Below are 18,197 nucleotides of genomic sequence, written 5' to 3' on the forward strand. Positions count from 1 at the left end.
GCAACGGCGCTCCTCCCCCGCCCCTGCTTGCCCCGCCTCCCCAGCCGGCAAGCCTTAAGTTTCCGGCTCCGCCAGCCCCGCCCCTCCCTCTTTCGCGTCGCGCCACGTGCTTGCTCGCTCCTCGCTCCGCTCAGCTGCTCGTAGTACTTCCGCTCCTCCTCCTCCTCCTCCTGCAGCGCCTCCCGCCGCGCGGCTTCGTAGGGTTGCTGCTGCCCGCCTTGCCTTGGCTGTGTGCGCCGGGACTGGATGGGGTCAGCGGGGTTGGCCACCTCGGAAGCGCGTCTTGGTTTTCCTTGGTTGCTCTTGCACTTCTCTCCTTCTCCAGCCGCCACGGAAGCAGCAGCAGCAGCAGCGACCCAAGAGCTCTCCCGGCCGGCTGTCTCCCCAAAAAGGCTCCTGTCCTTCCCAGCAGTCCTCCTCGGCTCCCTCTCCCGAGCAGTCTCCGGCTGGGTTCGCCTTCCATCCTCTGCGGCATCTTTTTATCGGCTTCTCTTTCTGTCCTCCTCTGGGTTGTGCCATCCCTTTCATAGTGTCCACCCCTTTGGAACTCGCTCTCCCCCTACAGACCCGCCTAGCACCTTCCTTACCCAGCTTCAAAGCGCTCTTGGAGACTTTTCTTTTTCGCCAGGCCTTTGCCCTTGTAGTTCTTTTGTTGTTGTTCTTTGGTAGTTACTTTAGTTCTTTAATAACTTTTAATTATTTGTGTAATGTAATTTTTAATGTTGCCTGTTTGCATGTTGTCGTACACCGCCCAGAGTCTTCGGAGAGGGCGGTATATTAAATGTCTGTAAAAAATAAATAAGTAAATGTTCTGCCTCCTCCACCGTCAGTCTCTTTTCAAGATCTCCATAGGGGAGCATTTTGGCTGGGGGGTGTTGTGGTGGTGGTGGTTAGTTTTTACAGCTTATGGGCGTCCAGTTAGGATGAGAACCTTTGCCTCCTAAACTATTCATAATACAACCCGACTTTTATTGCTGGGAGATCAACATTTTTAAATTGAATGCCTTAAACTCTTTCCGTAAATACCAGCTGGCTCCTGGCGAGTGAGTTTGATGATTATTTAATTGGATTATTTCTGACTATTTGGAACAGTTATTCCTATTAAACTGGCCAGTTCTTCTGGGTTTTGTCCTGAAGATGCTTAATTCCAGAGATTGGTCAGTATCCTCCACTGTGGGAGCCAGAAGCACAAGCCTATTTGGTTTCTTTGCTGTCTCTCCCTAGCAATCCTTTCAGACAAGGGGCAACTGCTTTTCTCCAAAGTTGTTCCACTCTTGATTTAAGTAGTTTATTATTCCCTATTGGCCAGGAGTTATATTGCAGGGGAAGTCTTCCCTTATTGTCATGGCTCAGACTTCAGAATCAGAGCAGGAGGACTCGCCTGCTAGTGAACCACAGCAACAAGAACTGGCAGAGAAACCAGACTCTGGAGCTGAAGATTCTCAACAGCTGCCAGACTTGGTTTCTGATGAGGAAGAGCCTGGGATTTCCCCTGTATTGAGATGACGTATCAAGAGGCAGGCTCAGTGGGACTCACGCAGGTGCAGGAGATCACAAGAAAGAAAGCCAAACTGCTGACTCAGGGAAGCCTGATTGGTTGCTGGTTCTGTGGAACCATATATATTCAACAGTCTCTCATGGCTGAGTTGCTGTTTGCAACTTTGCTGGCAGCTTATAGTGTGCCCTTGCATGTTTTATAGTGTGCCCTTGCAACTTTTCCGTGTTCCAGTTTGTCTTGTCTGTACTTCCCTGCATTGTTGCCTTTATTCCTTGTTCTGTGTCCTTCGCTTGTTTCATCCCTTGTTTTGTCTTTCCCTTCCACTTATTACTCAGTTATTGTTAGGGGGGTGGTACCTAGTTTCAGTTCAGGGGACTTTATTCATTTACTGTTTTCTTTGCGAGCCTTTTATTTTCCTTTATCCAGTTTTGTTGCTGCTTTCTGTTTACTTTCATGGGGTTGTAAATCCTGTAGGGTTAGCCGGGCTATCAGCTCACGACACTTATATATTCTCAAATTTTGATGGTGCCTTACCCATCCTTTATATGGCTTCTTTAATTTGTTTGGTAAGCTGCAAGCTATTTAGCATTGCCTTTAATATCTCGGGATTGTTTCTGTAGGTTTTGGAAACATGTAAAGATTTAAACTGATTAAATAGTGGACATGAAGGTTAATGAACTACTAGAATATCTAATTAGTGGTCAGATCATATTATTCTCCATTTTCAAGACAGAGAGTTGATACTTAATGGGCACATCGTTGAAAGAGAGAATGGGAAGTAAATGTATCGGTATCTCTGCTGAGGGCTGCCCTAATCACCCTAAATTTATTATTTCTTTGTAGGCTGAGATTCTATCACCCTTCAGTTACTGTTCTTTAACAGTACTTCAAGGATGTATCTTATACTTGGCTGGGCACCATATAGGATTAAGTCTTGGCCTGCCGTTTCTTGAGTTGGTTCTAGTACTTGTTTTTGCTTAGCCATTCTTTCTTTCTTCGGGTGCTATTTCTTACCAGCGGTTAGCTATTGGGGGGGCTATTCCGACTTTGGATGCCACTGCTCCCAAAATATATGGAAGTGCATCCAAACCATTCCCACAAATGTTTAAGCTAGGATGTTTTCTGTCTTTTGACACTTCTTCCTTTAAGAACAGAACAGAACTTTATTACGGTCATAGACCAATATATAAAGAAATACAAACATTTAATTTCCCCTGTATGATTGAATGCAGTAAGGAGTATTGTCCCTTTTAATGATATGTCAAGGTTCTAGTTTTCTGTTCTTAAATGATAAATCTTTTCTTATTGAATAGTCATTTGTCAATTAATCGGACGGGTTTGGTCTCTCATCTAGGGATGTGCATGAAGAACCGGGCAGTTCGAAGGGGGCAGGAGGTCAAACAGGAGGATGGGGGAGGGTGCACTTTTCCCTCCCTCCGCTTTTTCCCTGCCGGCGCCCGGTTTTCCTCAAGTCCTACAGGGTGGCAGCGTGCTTCCCGGTGGCCAGTCACATGTGGACAGAAAGGAGCGCAGCTAGTGCACTAGCCAAACCCGTGCAAAGGCCTCCCCCGGCCACCATCACCAACTGAGCTTCCAAAAGCCGCACCAGGTCCAGCAATACCCCCAAGCTGCGTACTTGCTGCTCCAAGGGGAGTGCAACCCCATCCAGAAGTGGTAAAATCTCCTCTTCCTGAACGGCTCTCCTGCTGACCAACATTACCTCTGTCTTGTCCGGATTCAGTCTCAGTTTATTTAGTAGATACTTTCGCATGTATATCGAGAACAAGGAAGTTATATCAAAAGGCCATCGTGACCCTGCATGCTAGGCTGCTCCAATACACGTTTTTGCAAAACACAATTGCTGTTACCATCTGCTCAGGCATTATTTAAATCACAGGGATTTCTACTGCATCTATTTTCAGGCTAGCAGTTTCCTGTTGCTGTGCTAAGTCTTGTCCCCTACTTGAAAAATGCTTCTGCTTCAGGCAGCTCTGGCATAAAAGCATCAAGCAGAATTGCTTCGGCATACTCAGTCAAGGCGATCGACCCCCACACTTCTTTGCAAACCTTTCTTGTAAAGCGCTATATAAATATCAAACCAATATCCTTTTGATGCTCCATATTGCAAATCCTCTGCTTAAGAGCCTTCTTGGCACTATCAAAACCCAAGGATAATGGAAATTTAGGAGAAAATCCATAAGGCAATTGTTTAGATTGCAATTATGTACACCAGGTGGATCTAAAAATATCTGCTAAAATCAAAGGGGTCAAACCACTAGGAAGGTGGTTACGTTTTACTCCAAAGTGAAATACTGAAAGCCACATTTTGGGTTCCACCTTTAGAATTCCAGCTTCAAGTCTGAGAACTACATTGGGAGTGAATTTAGCATCTTGAAAGATTCCTCTTGAAAACTGAGATCGCACAATCTCCAGCGGAGGGAAGTTTGAACACAGCCCAAGTTGAGCTCTATAAAGGTGCTGAACTAGTCCCTGGACCTCAAGAAGCCCAATTTATTTATTTTTATTTATGTATTTCGTGCATTTTTATACCGCCCTAACCCAAGAACTCAGGGCGGTTCACAACAAATAAAAACAGTATTATTATTATTATTATTATTACATTTATATCCCGCTTTTCCTCCAAGGAGCCCAGAGCGGTGTATTACATACTTTTCTCTTTCACAACAACCCTGTGAAGTAGGCTAGGCTGAGAGAGAAGTGACTGGCCCAGAGTCACCCAGCTAGTATTATGGCTGAATGGGGATTTGAACTCGGGTCTCCCCGGTCCTAGTCCAGCACTCTAACCACTACACCACACTGGCTCTCTGTAAAACATTAATTAAAAACAAAAACAGAAAACCTAAAAGCAAGAAATTTAAAACACAGTTTAAAATTTAAAAACAATATTCTAAAAACAACACTAAAACAAGCAAAACAATATCAGTTAAATGGCCACAGTTATATAATTTCAACCTCTACTTTGACTTTTTTAAAAAAATAGCCATTGCACTCTTTTGCCAATCATTGTTTCACTCAGACTCCACATTCCAGAGACTGACACATAAATGGATACAGAGGTAAATAAAAGAAAGCCTTTGTAGTTCAAAAGTAATATTCATTGATCAAACTGAATTAATTATGCAATTTTATTCTTATCACAGAAACAAAAACAAATCTATGAATTCCCTCAGAGGGAATCAAGATAAATCCGAAGCAGAAAAATCACAAGGGAGTACTTTTCACAAAATGAGGGTGATTTTCAGGCTTGTCTTTAGATTCATGTGTATGATTTCTACACAGTAAAAGTTTGTGCATGTGCAGTAAGTTGTGCCTTCCTCCTGAACCACTTCCTACACTGCAAGCATTGGTGCGGATTAGGGATGTGCAAGCAGGTTCAGAATCAAACTGATTCACGAGCTTTTCGGTGGGGGCGGGGGGGACCCAGGCCATGCAGAGGTCCATTGCACAAGTGCGACGGCCTCCAAAATGCTCGCCACACCGGGAGAAGGTTTTGGGGGCCTTTTTTAAGGAAGAAAGGCCAGCTGGGGTAGGGGAACAATTTGCAGTTCCCTCACTGCCTTAGAGAACCCCCCTGGATGTGGGTAAGTTGCATAAAAGTTCATGAACCACCCCAGAACAGACCGTCGGAGTTTTGAGCTGGTGCTGGACTGAACTTGCCCAGATTGCATCTGAATTCAAACTGAACTGGACCATACATTTCCGTGCACACACCTAATGCAGATTCTCCCCAGTGTGGGTTCTCTGGTTAGGGTTAGATATCCACTCCTGCTGAAGTTCTTTCTGCACACCAAACCTTTATGTGGTTTCTCCACAATGTGGGTTCTCTGGTGTAAACTAAGAGCTCCACTCTGGCTGAATCTCTTTCCCCACTGCAAGCATTTCCGTGGTTTCTCTCCCGGGTGAGTGTCCACTCTGCCTAAAGCTCTTTCCTCACTCCAAATATTTATGGGATTTTCTCCCAGTGTGGGTTCTATGGTGTCTATTAAGAGCTCCACTCGTGCTGAAGCTCCTGCCACACTCCAAGCACTTGTGGGGTTTCTCCCCAGTGTGGGTTCTCTTGTGTATAGTAAGCTTTCCACTCGTGCTGAAGCTCTTCCCACATTCCAAGCATTTATGTGGTTTCTCCCCAGTGTGGGTCCTATGGTGTATTGTAAGCTCACTGCTGCTGCTGAAGCTTTTGCTACACTCAAAGCATTTATGTGGTTTCTCCCCAGTGTGGGTCCTATGGTGTATTGTAAGATCTCCACTGTGCCTGAATCTCTTTCCACACTCCAAGCATTTATGTGGTTTCTCCCCAGTGTGGGTTCTATGGTGTATAATAAGGTTTCCTCTCTGGGTGAAGCTCTTGCCACATTCAAAGCATTTATGTGGTTTCTCCCCAGTGTGGGTTCTACTGTGTCTAATTAGGTGTCCTCTCACAATGAAGCTCTTTCCACACTCCAAGCATTTATGTGGTTTCTCCCCAGTGTGGGTTCTATTGTGTATAATAAGGTGTCCTCTCTGGGTGAAGCTCTTGCCACACTCTAAGCATTTATGTGGTTTCACCCCAGTGTGGGTTCTATGGTGTTGAGTAAGATCTCCACTCCTGCTGAAGCCCTTTCCACACTCCAAGCATTTATGTGGTTTCTCCCCAGTGTGGGTTCTACGGTGTTTAGTAAGATCTCCACTCATGCTGAAGCTCTTTCCACACTCCAAGCATTTATGTGGTTTCTCCCCAGTGTGGGTCCTATGGTGTATTGTAAGATCTCCACTCGTGCTGAAGTTTTTTCCACACTCAAAGCATTTATGTGATTTCTCCCCAGTGTGGATTCCATGGTGTCTATTAAGTTCTCCACCCGTGCTGAAGCTCTTTCCACACTCAAAGCATTTATGTGATTTCTCCCTAGTGTGCGTTCTATGGTGTGTAATAAGGTGTCTTCTCTGGGTGAAGCTCTTGCCACACTCAAAGCATTTATGTGATTTCTTCCCAATGTGGATTCGATGGTGTCTATTAAGATCTCCACTCCTGCTGAAGCTCTTTCCACACTCAAAGCATTTTTGTGGTTTCTCCCCAGTGTGGGTTCTATGGTGTATAATAAGGTGTCCTCTCTGGGTGAAGCTCTTGCCACACTCAAAGCATTTATGTGGTTTCTCCCCAGTGTGGGTTCTATGGTGTCTATTAAGTTCTCCACCCGTGCTGAAGCTCTTTCCACACTCAAAGCATTTATGTGGTTTCTCCCCAGTGTGGGTTCTATGGTGTCTATTAAGTTCTCCACCCGTGCTGAAGCTCTTTCCACACTCAAAGCATTTATGTGGTTTCTCCCTGGTGTTCATTCTATGGTGTCTATTAAGTACTCCACTTGTGCTGAAGCTCTTTCTGTATTTGCAGTATTTGTGGTTAGTCACCTCTTTGCATTTCGCCCTGACGTTCAAAGCTTGGTTCAAAAGTGAAGCTTCTCCTATGTAAAGGGCACAGACTTCTTTCTCTTTCTTTCTGTATTATTTTTTTCTACTCCATTCTGAGAAAAGCACGTTATCCATTTCTGTTCTTCCCTTTTGCTCAAGTTTTTAGTTTGTATTGTACTGCTGGAAGGAAGAGAGAAAACTGGTCAGAACCTGCGATAGAAAAGGATCCCGAAGGAGACTGTGTGAGAAGAAATAGCTTTGTGATTACATGAAAATCTATTGGACTCAAATTAGCCAAAGAATGATAAATATATTGCAAAGAGAACTGGCTTTAGAGCCTCTTAGACAGTGACCTGTAGCTGGAGAAGGAAATCAGGGAGGAACTGCTCTGCCTCTGGGCTAGATTCAAGGTGCTCATCTTGACCTTTAAAGCTCTACACGCATTGGGGCCGGGGTACCTGTCGGACTGCATTAACCCATATGAACTTGCCAGGGCCTGGTTGTAGGGATAAAGGTGAAGGCAGAAGATGCAGATATGCCACCCTGTGCTCCTTGGAGGAAGGGGAAGATGGGTCATAAACTGCAATGGCAAGAGTGCTTATCCGCTTCGGCTAATACGTCAGCGATATCAATTTCTGGAGGTAAATGACCTTAAAATGGTGGTACATCTGCTGGTGGCCTCCAGGCTTGACTACTTTAATGCACTTTACAGGGGGCTGCCTTTGTACTCAGTCCAGAAACTGGTACAGAATGTGGCAGCCAGACTGGTCTCTGGGACTACCTAAAGGGACCATATCACACTACTTCCGAGAGAACTGCACTGGCTGCCGATATGTTTCTGAGCAAAATATAAAGTGCTGGTCATTATTTATAAAGCCCTGAATGGCTTAGATCCAAGGTAGAGACCACCTGCTTGTTCATGAATCCTGCCACCTATTAAGATCATCGAGCGGGCGTGGGGTGCGGTTACAGTTGCCACCAGCTCCTTCTCTGTGGCTGCCCCAGGGCTTTAGAAAGCACTCCTTGTCAGAATAAGAGCTTCGACATCACTGATTGCTTTGTAGAAGACTCCTAAGACACACCGGTTGTATAATTAATTAATTTTCAACCCTTTAACCATTTTCATCCTGTGCAATTATTTTAATTGTTTCCCTCTGTCGATTGTTTTTAGCTGCCCTTATTCCATGAAAGGGTTTCAATTGTTTTTGGTTGTGGATTGTGATTTGGATTGTGTACGCTGCCTAGAGATGTATACATCAGGCAGTTAAATAGGATAAATAAATAACGACATGGACATAACTTGCACATGTCTGTTGACTGCTAGCCACAGTCCCTCCAAGACTCAGCCTGCCATTTCGGAAGCAAATGCAAATGGAGGTTACAAAGACCACAATGGCAGGGGGGACTTTCCCCTTCCCCATTTCAACACTCGCTGGTTGCTCAGAGTACTGGAGGCCATGCAAGAGAAGAGATCTCCCAGCGCCCCACCGGCCTCTCTCTCTCACCGCCTCTTCCCTTGCGCAGGCGACTGCGGCTGGCTGCACTCCTCACAGCCATGCCCAAAGGAGGACACAGGGGAACCGGGAGGGAGAGGCTCTCCTCCGCCAGCTGCCTTTCCCCTCACTGTGCGGTCCGGGAAGGGGCTCCCTCCAGCAAGGCAGCCCCCCCGCAAGAGGAACCCCCCCTCCCGGCCGCCCTCACTGCTCTCTCTGTCCCTGTGGATCTGTCCTCCCAGTGGGTGTCAGAAGCCCCCGAGAGGGAGAGGAAGCCAAGGACCATCGGAGCTGGCCCCGCTCTGGCTCCTTGCAAAGAGCAGGGGAAGGACGAGGACCCGCGAAACACCCCTTGCAAGGAGTCTCTTCCTCCCGCTTTCTCCAGCCCAGCCGCATTCGCGGTCTGCCGGGAGCGTCCGGGGAGGGGAGCGCAGCGAAGGGCTTTCGCAAACCGGCCCCGCAGCTCTATTTCCCTCTCCAACGACGCCCGCAACCCAGCCCCAGGTGGATGCTGCTGGCTGAGCTCCTCACCAGGGGGCATAGCTAGGGGAGCGGGGGCATATTTTCCCATCTCCCCCCCCCCCAGATAATGAAGAAAATCGGGAGGGGTGGAGTTGCGGGGGGCCCTCATGGCATGGGAGGGGGTGCTTGGTGTCTTTGAACCCACCCCCTCAATTAGAGCTCCACCGTGGCCCTGCTCCGCCCAGCAGCCACGCCGGGCATTTTCCACTGCAGGGAGACTGGGAGGGAGACCACCTACCCACCCCTCCCTCCACCCCTGCCCCGTGTGCTGCTCCTGCCCTTCCCTGACCTTCCTCTCCATCCAAAGCATTCACGAGCCAGCCACCGATCTTCCCGGCTGGGCTCGCGCGATCCGTGTCGCGCCGTGCCGTCCTCTTGCACCGGACATCTGGCTCCCAGAGGGGGGCAACTCCGGGTTAGGGGGGAACTCCTGCTCTTCCTTTCCCGCAGCACGCTTCTTCCGATGCAGCCAGACTAATGGCAGCAGCCCGCAGGCTCGGCTTTGTGTCGACCCGTCACTCCGCCCTTTCCTCCTCCTCCTCTCGGCTCCACCTTCTTGTCGCTGCTTCTAATGCAACGTCACGCCACGCAGGCACGACGCAGGATTTCGGACACGCTCCGGGTCCCGCCGCCCTCCGCTTGCTGAAGCTACCCCGGCCATGCCGCTTCTGGTCCCTAATGCCACATCTGGTTCGGCACGCAATGCACAGGCTTGGACCTCCCAGCTCTGTCCGCTGCTCCCTCTAAGAGAGCGTTCCCCAGATGTCGTTGACTACAACTCCCAGCATCCTTAGCTGCAATGGCCTTTGGCTGGGGGTTGTGGGAGTTGTAGTCGACAACAGCTGGGGATCCCTGTTCGAGAGGACGCTGGCCCTCCTCCTCCTCCTGCTCCTGAAGCCACTCAGGATGGAAATGGTGCTTCCTGCTGGCTTCCGAGCAGCCCGCCTCCAGCGCCTCGCTCTGTATTGGCTCGGCTCCCTCCTTGGACTCCTTCTCATTGGCTTAGTCATAAAGGCTGCATCCCCCCGCTCTCCCCCCCCCCGCCACTTCTGGAGCCCAAAAGGCAAAGCCTGAACTCTCCTCTCTGGGATCCTGACTCTTCCACGGAGGTGAGGACTATTAAAATAAGGAGGTGCAGACTGGTGGCCTCTGAGCCTGCGAGCCGGGAGAGAGGGGATGCTAGCTCTGGGGAGGAGAGCAATGCATGTCCGGGCGGGGTGATGCATGCTGCAAAAAGGTGGATCTCCTGAGCCAGCAGGAGAAGCGGATAGGAGCTGTGTGGACCAGAGAGCAGAAAGCAGCCTCCTCTGATCACCCGGAGCATGTGCCCCACACACTGCCTTTGAGCATCCAGCCAGGAATGGAAATCTGATCAAAGAAGAGGACATGATGTGAATGGTGTTTTGCGTGGGAAGACAGGGAGGGAAGCCAAGGGGAAAGGGAGGGGACCGCTTTCGTCATTTTATGGGAAAGCAGCTACTAATTCCCAGGGCTGAGCCCCACCACCCTCTTTGCAACCCGGAGATCACAGGAGGCTCCTGCTGGGCAATTGTGTTGTTGTTGTTATTTATTTATCTTATTTTATTTTATTTACATTTATATCCCGCTCTTCCTCCAAGGAGCCCAGAGCGGTGTCCTACATACTTGAGTTTCTCTTTCACAACAACCCTGTGAAGTAGGCTAGGCTGAGAGAGAAGTGACTGGCCCAGAGTCACCCAGCAAGTCTCATAAGGCTGAATGGGGATTTGAACTCAGGTCTCCCCGGTCCTAGTCCAGCATTCTAACCACGACACCACACTGGCTGACAGTGACACTCACAGACACTCCACTCAGGGTAGGCCTTGCCCTTGTGGCAGGGGATGATGGGACTTGTAGTTCATGGCCATCTGGGGACCCACATCTGAGAACCCCGGCTATAAATTAATTACTCAAGAGTTGCTTTCCCCCTGAGAGCCTGCTTCCCACCAGCTTCTTAGTGTGAGCGTAAGTTCCATTGTTGTGAGAGTGGATGGACTCTCATAACGTGAGGGGAGAGCTGGCCTGGTGGTAGCAAGCATGACTTGTCCCCTCAGCTAAGCAGGGTCTGCCCTGGTTGCATTTGAATGGGAAACTATATGTGAGCATGGTAAGATACTCCACGGAGGGGATGGAGCTGCTCTGGGAAGAGCACCTGCCTGCTTCTGTGCAGAAGGTTCCAAGTTCCCTCCCTGGCATCTCCAAGATAAGGCTGAGAGAGATTCCTGCCTGCAGCCTTGGAGAAGCCACTGCCAGTCTGTGAAGACAATACTGAGCTAGATGGACCAATGGTCTGACTCGCGATGGGGCAGTTTCCTATGTTCCTATGAACTCAGGTCCCTCTAGCTCAGGGATTCTCAGTGTTGGGTCCCCAGATGTTATTGGACTTCAACTCCCATAGTCCCCAACCAAAGGCCTTTGGCGCTGGGGATTATGGGAGCTGAAGTCCAATAACATCTGGGGACCCAACATTGAAAATCCCTAGTCTAGCTCACCACTGCTTACCCCAGGGCTGCACAACATAAGCCCCTCCCAGATATGGATACGGATACGACAAATGTTTATATGTCGCTTTTCAACCAAAGTTCCCAAAGCGGTTTACATACAGAAATTAATTAATTAATTAATTAATTAATTGTCTTTTCAGCTAAAACCCTGAGCATGCCCAGCCACAATAACGAGTCGTCGGGGATTATGGGAGTGGGAGGCCAACATCTGTAGGGGACTATCGTGGAACCCTGGTTGACCCTGACGGGTACCAGCTCTATAAGGTTTCAGGCCGAAGTATTTCTCAGTCCTGTTTAGAGATGCTGCCAGGGACCAGACCTGTGACCTTCAGCACGCAAAGCAGTTGCTCTTGCAATGAACATGCTGGGATGCTGCAAATGTACATATGAAACGGCAGTGAACGTTTCTGGAAAAACTTTCATATGTTTCAAAAAAACCCAAAAACATATGGGGGTGGGGGAAAACCGGAAGCACCCAGCCAAAAAAGCAGAACGAGAGACCAAAATCTCACGGTGCGATGTAATATTTATTTGAGCCCGACGCACTTCTAAGGCTTGCCTGCAGTTCTGTGTGCATGATTTATATACTCTGTTAACGGCTTTGCACATATGCAGACAGGTATTCCTCCCTCCTGAATCTCTTTCCACACTCCGTGTGACACGCCCCCTCTAACATCGTGGCCAATGGTGGCCGCTTCGCTAGCATGCTTCGGCTTTGCCCACACACACTCTGGCGACATGACCAGCCTGGGTGGGCTCGGAAGAGGGAGGGGTCCCTCTGCCCAGAACCCAGAGGCTGCGGAACCGTGGCTGAACGATCGTCTGCGGAGTGATTCCCGGCTTCACAGATTAACCACAGTTTCGTCTACCCGAGGGGGGTCACGCTGTACCCAAACCGGTCCTGGGAGTCACGTCTTTTCTGGCGGCTTTATGGCTGCTCCATTCATTCCAGTTGCAGTGTTCGGAGGCGTTGCTTGGCTGAGCTCACATTTTTCCGCCAGTGGGTCTGCTCTGCGCACGTTAACGATTGGATCGGCTCGCATTACAGCCAGGTAGTTCTTGCACGGATCCCCCAAATTAGAAGGTATATCTTGATGGGTAGTTAGGAAGGGTCGGTGATTTTGCTTTAGGAGCTTGTGGCCTCCCCTTTGTATCGGTCCCACATTTGTGTGCAGGCTAGCCTAGTTGTAAAGGAACCGCAAGAGACATGTTTATGAAGCATGTGCCATAAAATTGAGGCGGGGTGGCCTCATTCCCATTCTCCCTGCAGTCATTTCTGCAGTGAAAAATGTGGCTGTGAGGAGTGGAGAAAGCAGCAGAAACCTGTGCGAAGGGGTGGAGGGATGGGGAGAGAAAGAAGCCAAGAGGCTTTGCAGGAACTCTTCTCTCCAACCTCAGATTGCCTCCAAAGCTCCCAGCAAGCAGGGAGTGTTGAGCTGGGGAAGGGGGCAGGTCCTCCTTGCAATTAATATTTAATTAACATTGATTTCTCCTTCTGTCCACACACCCACTCCGCTTTCTCATTTTTGCTGGTTTGTCTTTGCTTCAGCTCAGGGAGGCAAAGCTTTAAAAGTGGGAAGGGGGGGGGGGCGGAAATTGGTGCATGATCTTTTGTTGTGGGAAATGATCTTGGGTGTGTTTAGCCAGAAGACCCTGGAGAGATGGAATCAAGTACAAGTGTGCCATCAAGTCGATTTCGACTCCTGGTGACCACAGAGCCCTGTGGTTTTCTTTGGAGAAATACAGGAGGGGTTGACCATTGCCTCCTCCAGTGCAGTATGAGATGATGCCTCTCAGCATCTTCCTGTATCGCTGCTGCCCGATATAGTACCAGCGGGGATTTGAACCGGCAACCCTCAGCTTGTTAGTCAAGCATCCACCCTCAAATATTTGAAGGGGGGGTCTGTCAGGGAAGAAGAATGCTGTAGTCCGAGCCGAGGGGTCGGACTAGAAGATCTCCTTCTAACGCTAACCTTCTATGAGTGTATAAATCTGTGGGGAGTGTGAATTTGATCTCTTTGGGCATCATTGCCTGTGGTAATTCTTGCTAAGGGATCCATGGTTTCTTTCTTTGTACTTCTCTGCAGCAGAACTGTACGCAGCAATTTTACGACTAATTCTCTGGTGTTGCTGGAGAGATTTATGGCGTCTGTGCTTTTGTTCTGGGTTATAAATGCCTTTTATGGCCCCAAATTCAATATGCTTCAGAGGGGGTTTTCCTTTGTAACATCCATTTAAATTTGCTTCTAATTTTACATGCTTAGTATTGGAGTGCCTGTGGCTAGCAGAAATATGCATGGGACATCTCTTAAATCTCTGCAATGAAGAAAAATGATTTCGAGTCATGCCCAAATTACGGGCAAGCACCCCGCACCCCAGTCTTTAGATCTGGAGTGTGTGAAGCACTGACAAACTCCACTGGCTATTTCCTCCTAACCTCCTTAATCAATTCAGTGTGTGTGTGTGTGTGTGTGTGTGTGTGTGTGTGTGTTGATTGTTGCTTTTCAGCTGTCTCCACTATTTTAAGAGGGGCGTGAGGAACGAAAGGCAAAAAGATACCTGCCACATCCATCCATGGCTCAGTCAGCGGAGCAGCCTGGCTTTCTTCTACCAAGAGAACATCAAACTTTATTATGCTGCAATATTAACACTTCACATCTGCTGGTCATAGTGCTGGCCACACACTTTGCATCAGCATGCATCTGATACTGACAGAGAGGGGGCATGGCCATGCATACTCGGGGAAGGTTGCGGGGGGAGGGTATTGGGAATTCTCTCTGGTAGGAGAAACCCTTTTTCATTATAGCAGAGTGCACAGAGGCACAACACAGCGGGATTTGGTTAGGCACGTGTGTATGCTGAGAGTAAAGTAACTTGGAGCCAGTGCCTAGTTTCAAATCAATATAAGGAGTATTTATTAGAGAACGCCATTCTAGATAGGAAAGTGAGGAGTTAGGTTCTCTAATCTATCTATCTAGCTGGATGCAGATGGATTCTGCATCTCTGCACGCATGGTGCAGGGGAGAGGAGCTTGCATGTTGCAAGGCAGAAGGAAAGGGAAGAAGAAGGAAGAGAGGAAGAAGTGGCTGGGAGGAAGGAAGTCCCTAAGATTAGCAATTTACATATCAAAGGGTAGTGTCAGAGCAGTAGAGAAGGGATGACCAACGTCTAGCCCCCGACTCACTGGTTTGTCCTCCACTATCTTTGAGACAAGAGACAGCGCAAAGTCCTTCACTTCCAACAGAGGGTACCAGCAGCAGCTTGTCCCTGGGCCACCAGCAAGCCCCCACTCCAACCGCCCCCCCCCCCCGCTCTCATACACGTTAAGAACAGCTCTCTAATTCCCAGCATCTTGCATAGCACCTCCGGGCATCAGGAAGCATCTCGCCCACTAACTCAATACACTCCTGGAGGAAATATTTCATGTAATACAGAATAAAAGAGGGTCCCAAGTCAGGAGGATCCTTTCCTTAATGTCAAGTCAATATCTTTCAGCCAAATCATACAGCCATCCCATAGGGGAAATGCAGCAAAGCTCTGGTTTTCATTTCCACCCTTTCTTCTCATAAGGTCTTCTTAAGGCTCCTTTCAAGGAGAGCTGGTCTGGTGGTAGCAAGCATGACGGTGTCCCCTTAGCTAAGCAGGGTCTGCCCTGATTGCATATGAATGGGAGACTTGATGTGTGAGCACTGTCTGATATTCCCCTCAGGGGATGGAGCCACTCCGGGAAGAGCAGAAGGTTTCAAATTCCCTCTGTGGCTTCTCCAAGACAGGGCTAAGAGAGAGATTCCTGCCTGCAACCTTGGAGAAGCTGCTGCCATTCTGTATAGCAGGGGCGTAGCAAGGTTGGAGTGGGCCCAGAGGCAAGATTTTAAAATGCCACCCCCCCCTCACTGAAGCTCAGCTCATGAAGTAAAGAAATCTTAAATGAGGCTGAATAGTGGTAACAAAAAGCATAGTAAATTTTTTACATCATCGTAAATTATTTTTTTAAAGGTTTTGTAAATTGTGGACGATGCTGCAAGTCATTTAATGGTACTAGAGAAAGACATGCTGTTCTGGTAGGTCCAGGTCTTAACACACACCAGGGGTGTATCTAGGGTGGGGCAGGCAGGGCACGTGCCCCGGGCGCCACTTGAAGGGGGGGCGCCATTTCTTTAAAAAAAAAAAATTTAAAGGCTGCCAAAAACAAAATGGCCACCGCGCATGCTCAAATGGCCTCTGTGAGGCCCTAAGCCATACCAGGCCTCACAGAGGCCATTTGAGCATTCGTGGTGGCCATTTTGTTTTAAAATGCCATTTTAAAAAAAATTTTAATGGCCACCGCACATGCTTAAATGGTCCCTGTGAGGCCCTAGAGGCCAGCAGGGGGGAGGGAGGACCTTTGCAGACCCCCCCCGCCAGCCTTTAGGAAGCCCCCCGAAGGGGCTACAGGTTATTTCTTTAAAAAAAAATAATATAATATAAGTCACTGTACACATGTTCAGATATGTGACTTGTATGTGACCTTCAGACTTGTATTTTTCCGCTGATATTATGGTAAAGTTATCTGAAAGATGGGTGTCAGATCTTTGGAAAGGGGGCACAATTTCAATGCTTGCCCTAGGCGCTATTTTCCCTAGATACGCCTCTGACACTCACATCAATTTCGGAGGGTGAATACAACTGAAGGAAGCCCAGATGGTTGCGTGGCTGGGGGAGTCAGTCATGTGACTTGCCTCTGCTCCCCCCCAAAGGCAGTGGGCCCCCGGACAACTGTCTCCCCTCGACCTATTATAGTTACGCCCCTGCTGCGTAGACAATACTGAGCTAGATGGACCAATGGTCTGACTCAGTATATGGCAGCTTCCTATGTTCCTATGTTCTATCCCAGGCTCTGACCAGTTTTCTCTCTTCCCTCCTGCAGGTGACAGTTCAGAGAGGAAGTGTGAGGGAAACCCCATTGGAGAATTATTGAGAGGTGCCAGATGGGAAAAGAGGGGAAAGGAGGGCCTAAAAACTGAAGCAAAATGGAACAGGAATGGGTCATCTGCTTCTCAGCATGGAATCCAACAAATAATGCAGAAAGGAAGAGAAAGAAGCTGTGCCCTCTGCAGAGAAGTATGAATCGTAATTCCATTCAACGACCAGAACAAACAATTACAAATGACCACCAATTAATTAATAACCCCTCAGAAAATTGAATCTAAACACAAGAGAAATTGCCCAAAGTCCTATGCAAAGATAAATTGCTCCAAGTTCTGTAAAACAGTTACACCTAACGCTTGCTACTCAAGTGAAGTGATTATCTTGTGATGTACTTTGCTTGCCATTGAACAAAACGTAGCAGCATTTAAAGGTATTAAACCATTTTCATCTGATAAAAGTAGATGCATATAAAAACTGTCCAACCGTCGTGGGTAATCATTCAAAAAAGGGAGGAACCCTCTGCACAGGAAAAGCATAGGTTCTGAACCAAGTTTTCAACCTCAGTGAGAAATGAATGCACGAGAGAAACCACATAAATGCTTGGAATGTGGGAAAAGCTTTGTCCAGAGTGGCGATCTTACTCGACATCGGAGAACCCACACAGGGGAGAAACCATATCAATGCATGGAGTGTGGAAAGTGCTTCAGTGAGAGGGGAGCTCTTACTTCACACCATAGAATTCACACTGGGGAGAAACCATATAAATGCTTGGAGTGTGGAAAGAGCTTCAGCACGAGTGGAGTTCTTAATAAACACCATAGAACCCACACTGGGGAAAAACCACATAAATGCTTGGATTGTGGGAAAAGATTCAGCTTGAGTGGCAATCTTATTATTCATCAAAGAACCCATTCGGGAGAGAAACCATATAAATGCTTTGAGTGCGGAAGGAGTTTCACCACAAATGGATATCTCAGTAGACATCGTAGAACCCATACTGGCGAGAAACCACACAAATGCTTTGAGTGTGGAAAGAGATTCCGCACCAAAGGACATCTTAATAGTCATCAAAGAACCCACACTGGGGAGAGACCACATATATGCTTGGAGTGTGGAAAAAGATTCAGCACAAGTGGAACTCTTAGAAGACATTGTAGAACCCACACTGGGGAGAAACCGTATACATGCTGGGAGTGTGTGAAGAGCTTCAGCACGAGTGGAGGTCTTACTTCACATCTTAGAATCCACACTGGGGAGAAACCGCATAAATGCTTGGCGTGTGGAAAGAGCTTCATCATGAGTGGAGATCTTACAAGACATCATAGAACCCACACAGGCGAGAAACCACATCAGTGCTGGGAGTGTGGAAAGAGCTTCAGTGAGCGGGGAGCTCTTAATTTACACCATAGAATCCACACTGGGGTGAAACCATATAAATGCTTGCAGTGTGGAAAAAGCTTCAGTCAGAGTGGTGATCTTAATAAACATCATAGAACCCATACTGGCGAGAAGCCATATCAATGCTTGGAATGTGGAAAGAGATTCAACACCAATTGGCATCTTACTAGTCATCAAAGAACTCACAGTGGCGAGAAACCACATAAATGTTTGGAGTGTGGAAGGAGCTTCAGTAGGAGGGCCCACCTTACTGCACACCAGGGAACTCATATAGGGTAGAAAAAAACATAAATCATATTTAGAGTCTGGAAACTGCTTCAATCACTGTCAGTCCTTCCTTCAGCTGTATTTTTGTTGTTTTGATGTGGGTCTGTGTCTGTTTCAAATAAATGTAACATAATTGGTTCAAATGTAATAATGAATATTCGTGTTTTGCAAAATACGTGTTCT

At 47.9% G+C, this 18,197-nt stretch overlaps 2 protein-coding genes across 3 annotated transcripts; one reads left to right on the forward strand and one right to left on the reverse strand.

The window, feature by feature from the left end:
- Positions 1-4,085: 4,085 nt before the first annotated feature.
- On the reverse strand, positions 4,086-9,802 carry LOC128338536 (zinc finger protein 135-like). 2 transcript variants are annotated; one of them, XM_053281133.1, is made up of 2 exons: positions 9,209-9,802; positions 4,086-7,081 (listed from the first exon to the last, which is right to left on the reverse strand). In XM_053281133.1, the coding sequence occupies exon 2, from the start codon at positions 6,830-6,832 to the stop codon at positions 5,450-5,452; it is 1,383 nt and encodes a 460-aa protein (XP_053137108.1). In that variant the 5' UTR covers positions 6,833-7,081; positions 9,209-9,802; the 3' UTR covers positions 4,086-5,449. The 2 variants fall into 2 exon arrangements, with proteins under 2 accessions (XP_053137108.1, XP_053137107.1); XM_053281132.1 differs by having other exon boundaries at positions 4,086-7,084.
- Positions 9,803-9,809: 7 nt separating this feature from the next.
- LOC128338538 (zinc finger protein ZFP2-like) lies at positions 9,810-18,146 on the forward strand. Its single transcript, XM_053281138.1, has 2 exons — positions 9,810-10,028; positions 16,348-18,146. The coding sequence occupies exon 2, from the start codon at positions 16,920-16,922 to the stop codon at positions 18,024-18,026; it is 1,107 nt and encodes a 368-aa protein (XP_053137113.1). The 5' UTR covers positions 9,810-10,028; positions 16,348-16,919; the 3' UTR covers positions 18,027-18,146.
- Positions 18,147-18,197: the final 51 nt, after the last annotated feature.

The sequence above is a fragment of the Hemicordylus capensis genome, chromosome 16 (genome assembly GCF_027244095.1).
Source record: "Hemicordylus capensis ecotype Gifberg chromosome 16, rHemCap1.1.pri, whole genome shotgun sequence".
NCBI classification, from domain to species: Eukaryota; Metazoa; Chordata; class Lepidosauria; order Squamata; family Cordylidae; genus Hemicordylus; species Hemicordylus capensis.

Bases quoted from the DNA above. Each gene is read 5' to 3' on its own strand.
- LOC128338538 (XM_053281138.1), top strand. From the start codon at position 16,920: ATGAATGCACGAGAGAAACCACATAAATGCTTGGAATGTGGGAAAAGC.
- LOC128338536 (XM_053281133.1), bottom strand. From the start codon at position 6,832: ATGAACACCAGGGAGAAACCACATAAATGCTTTGAGTGTGGAAAGAGC.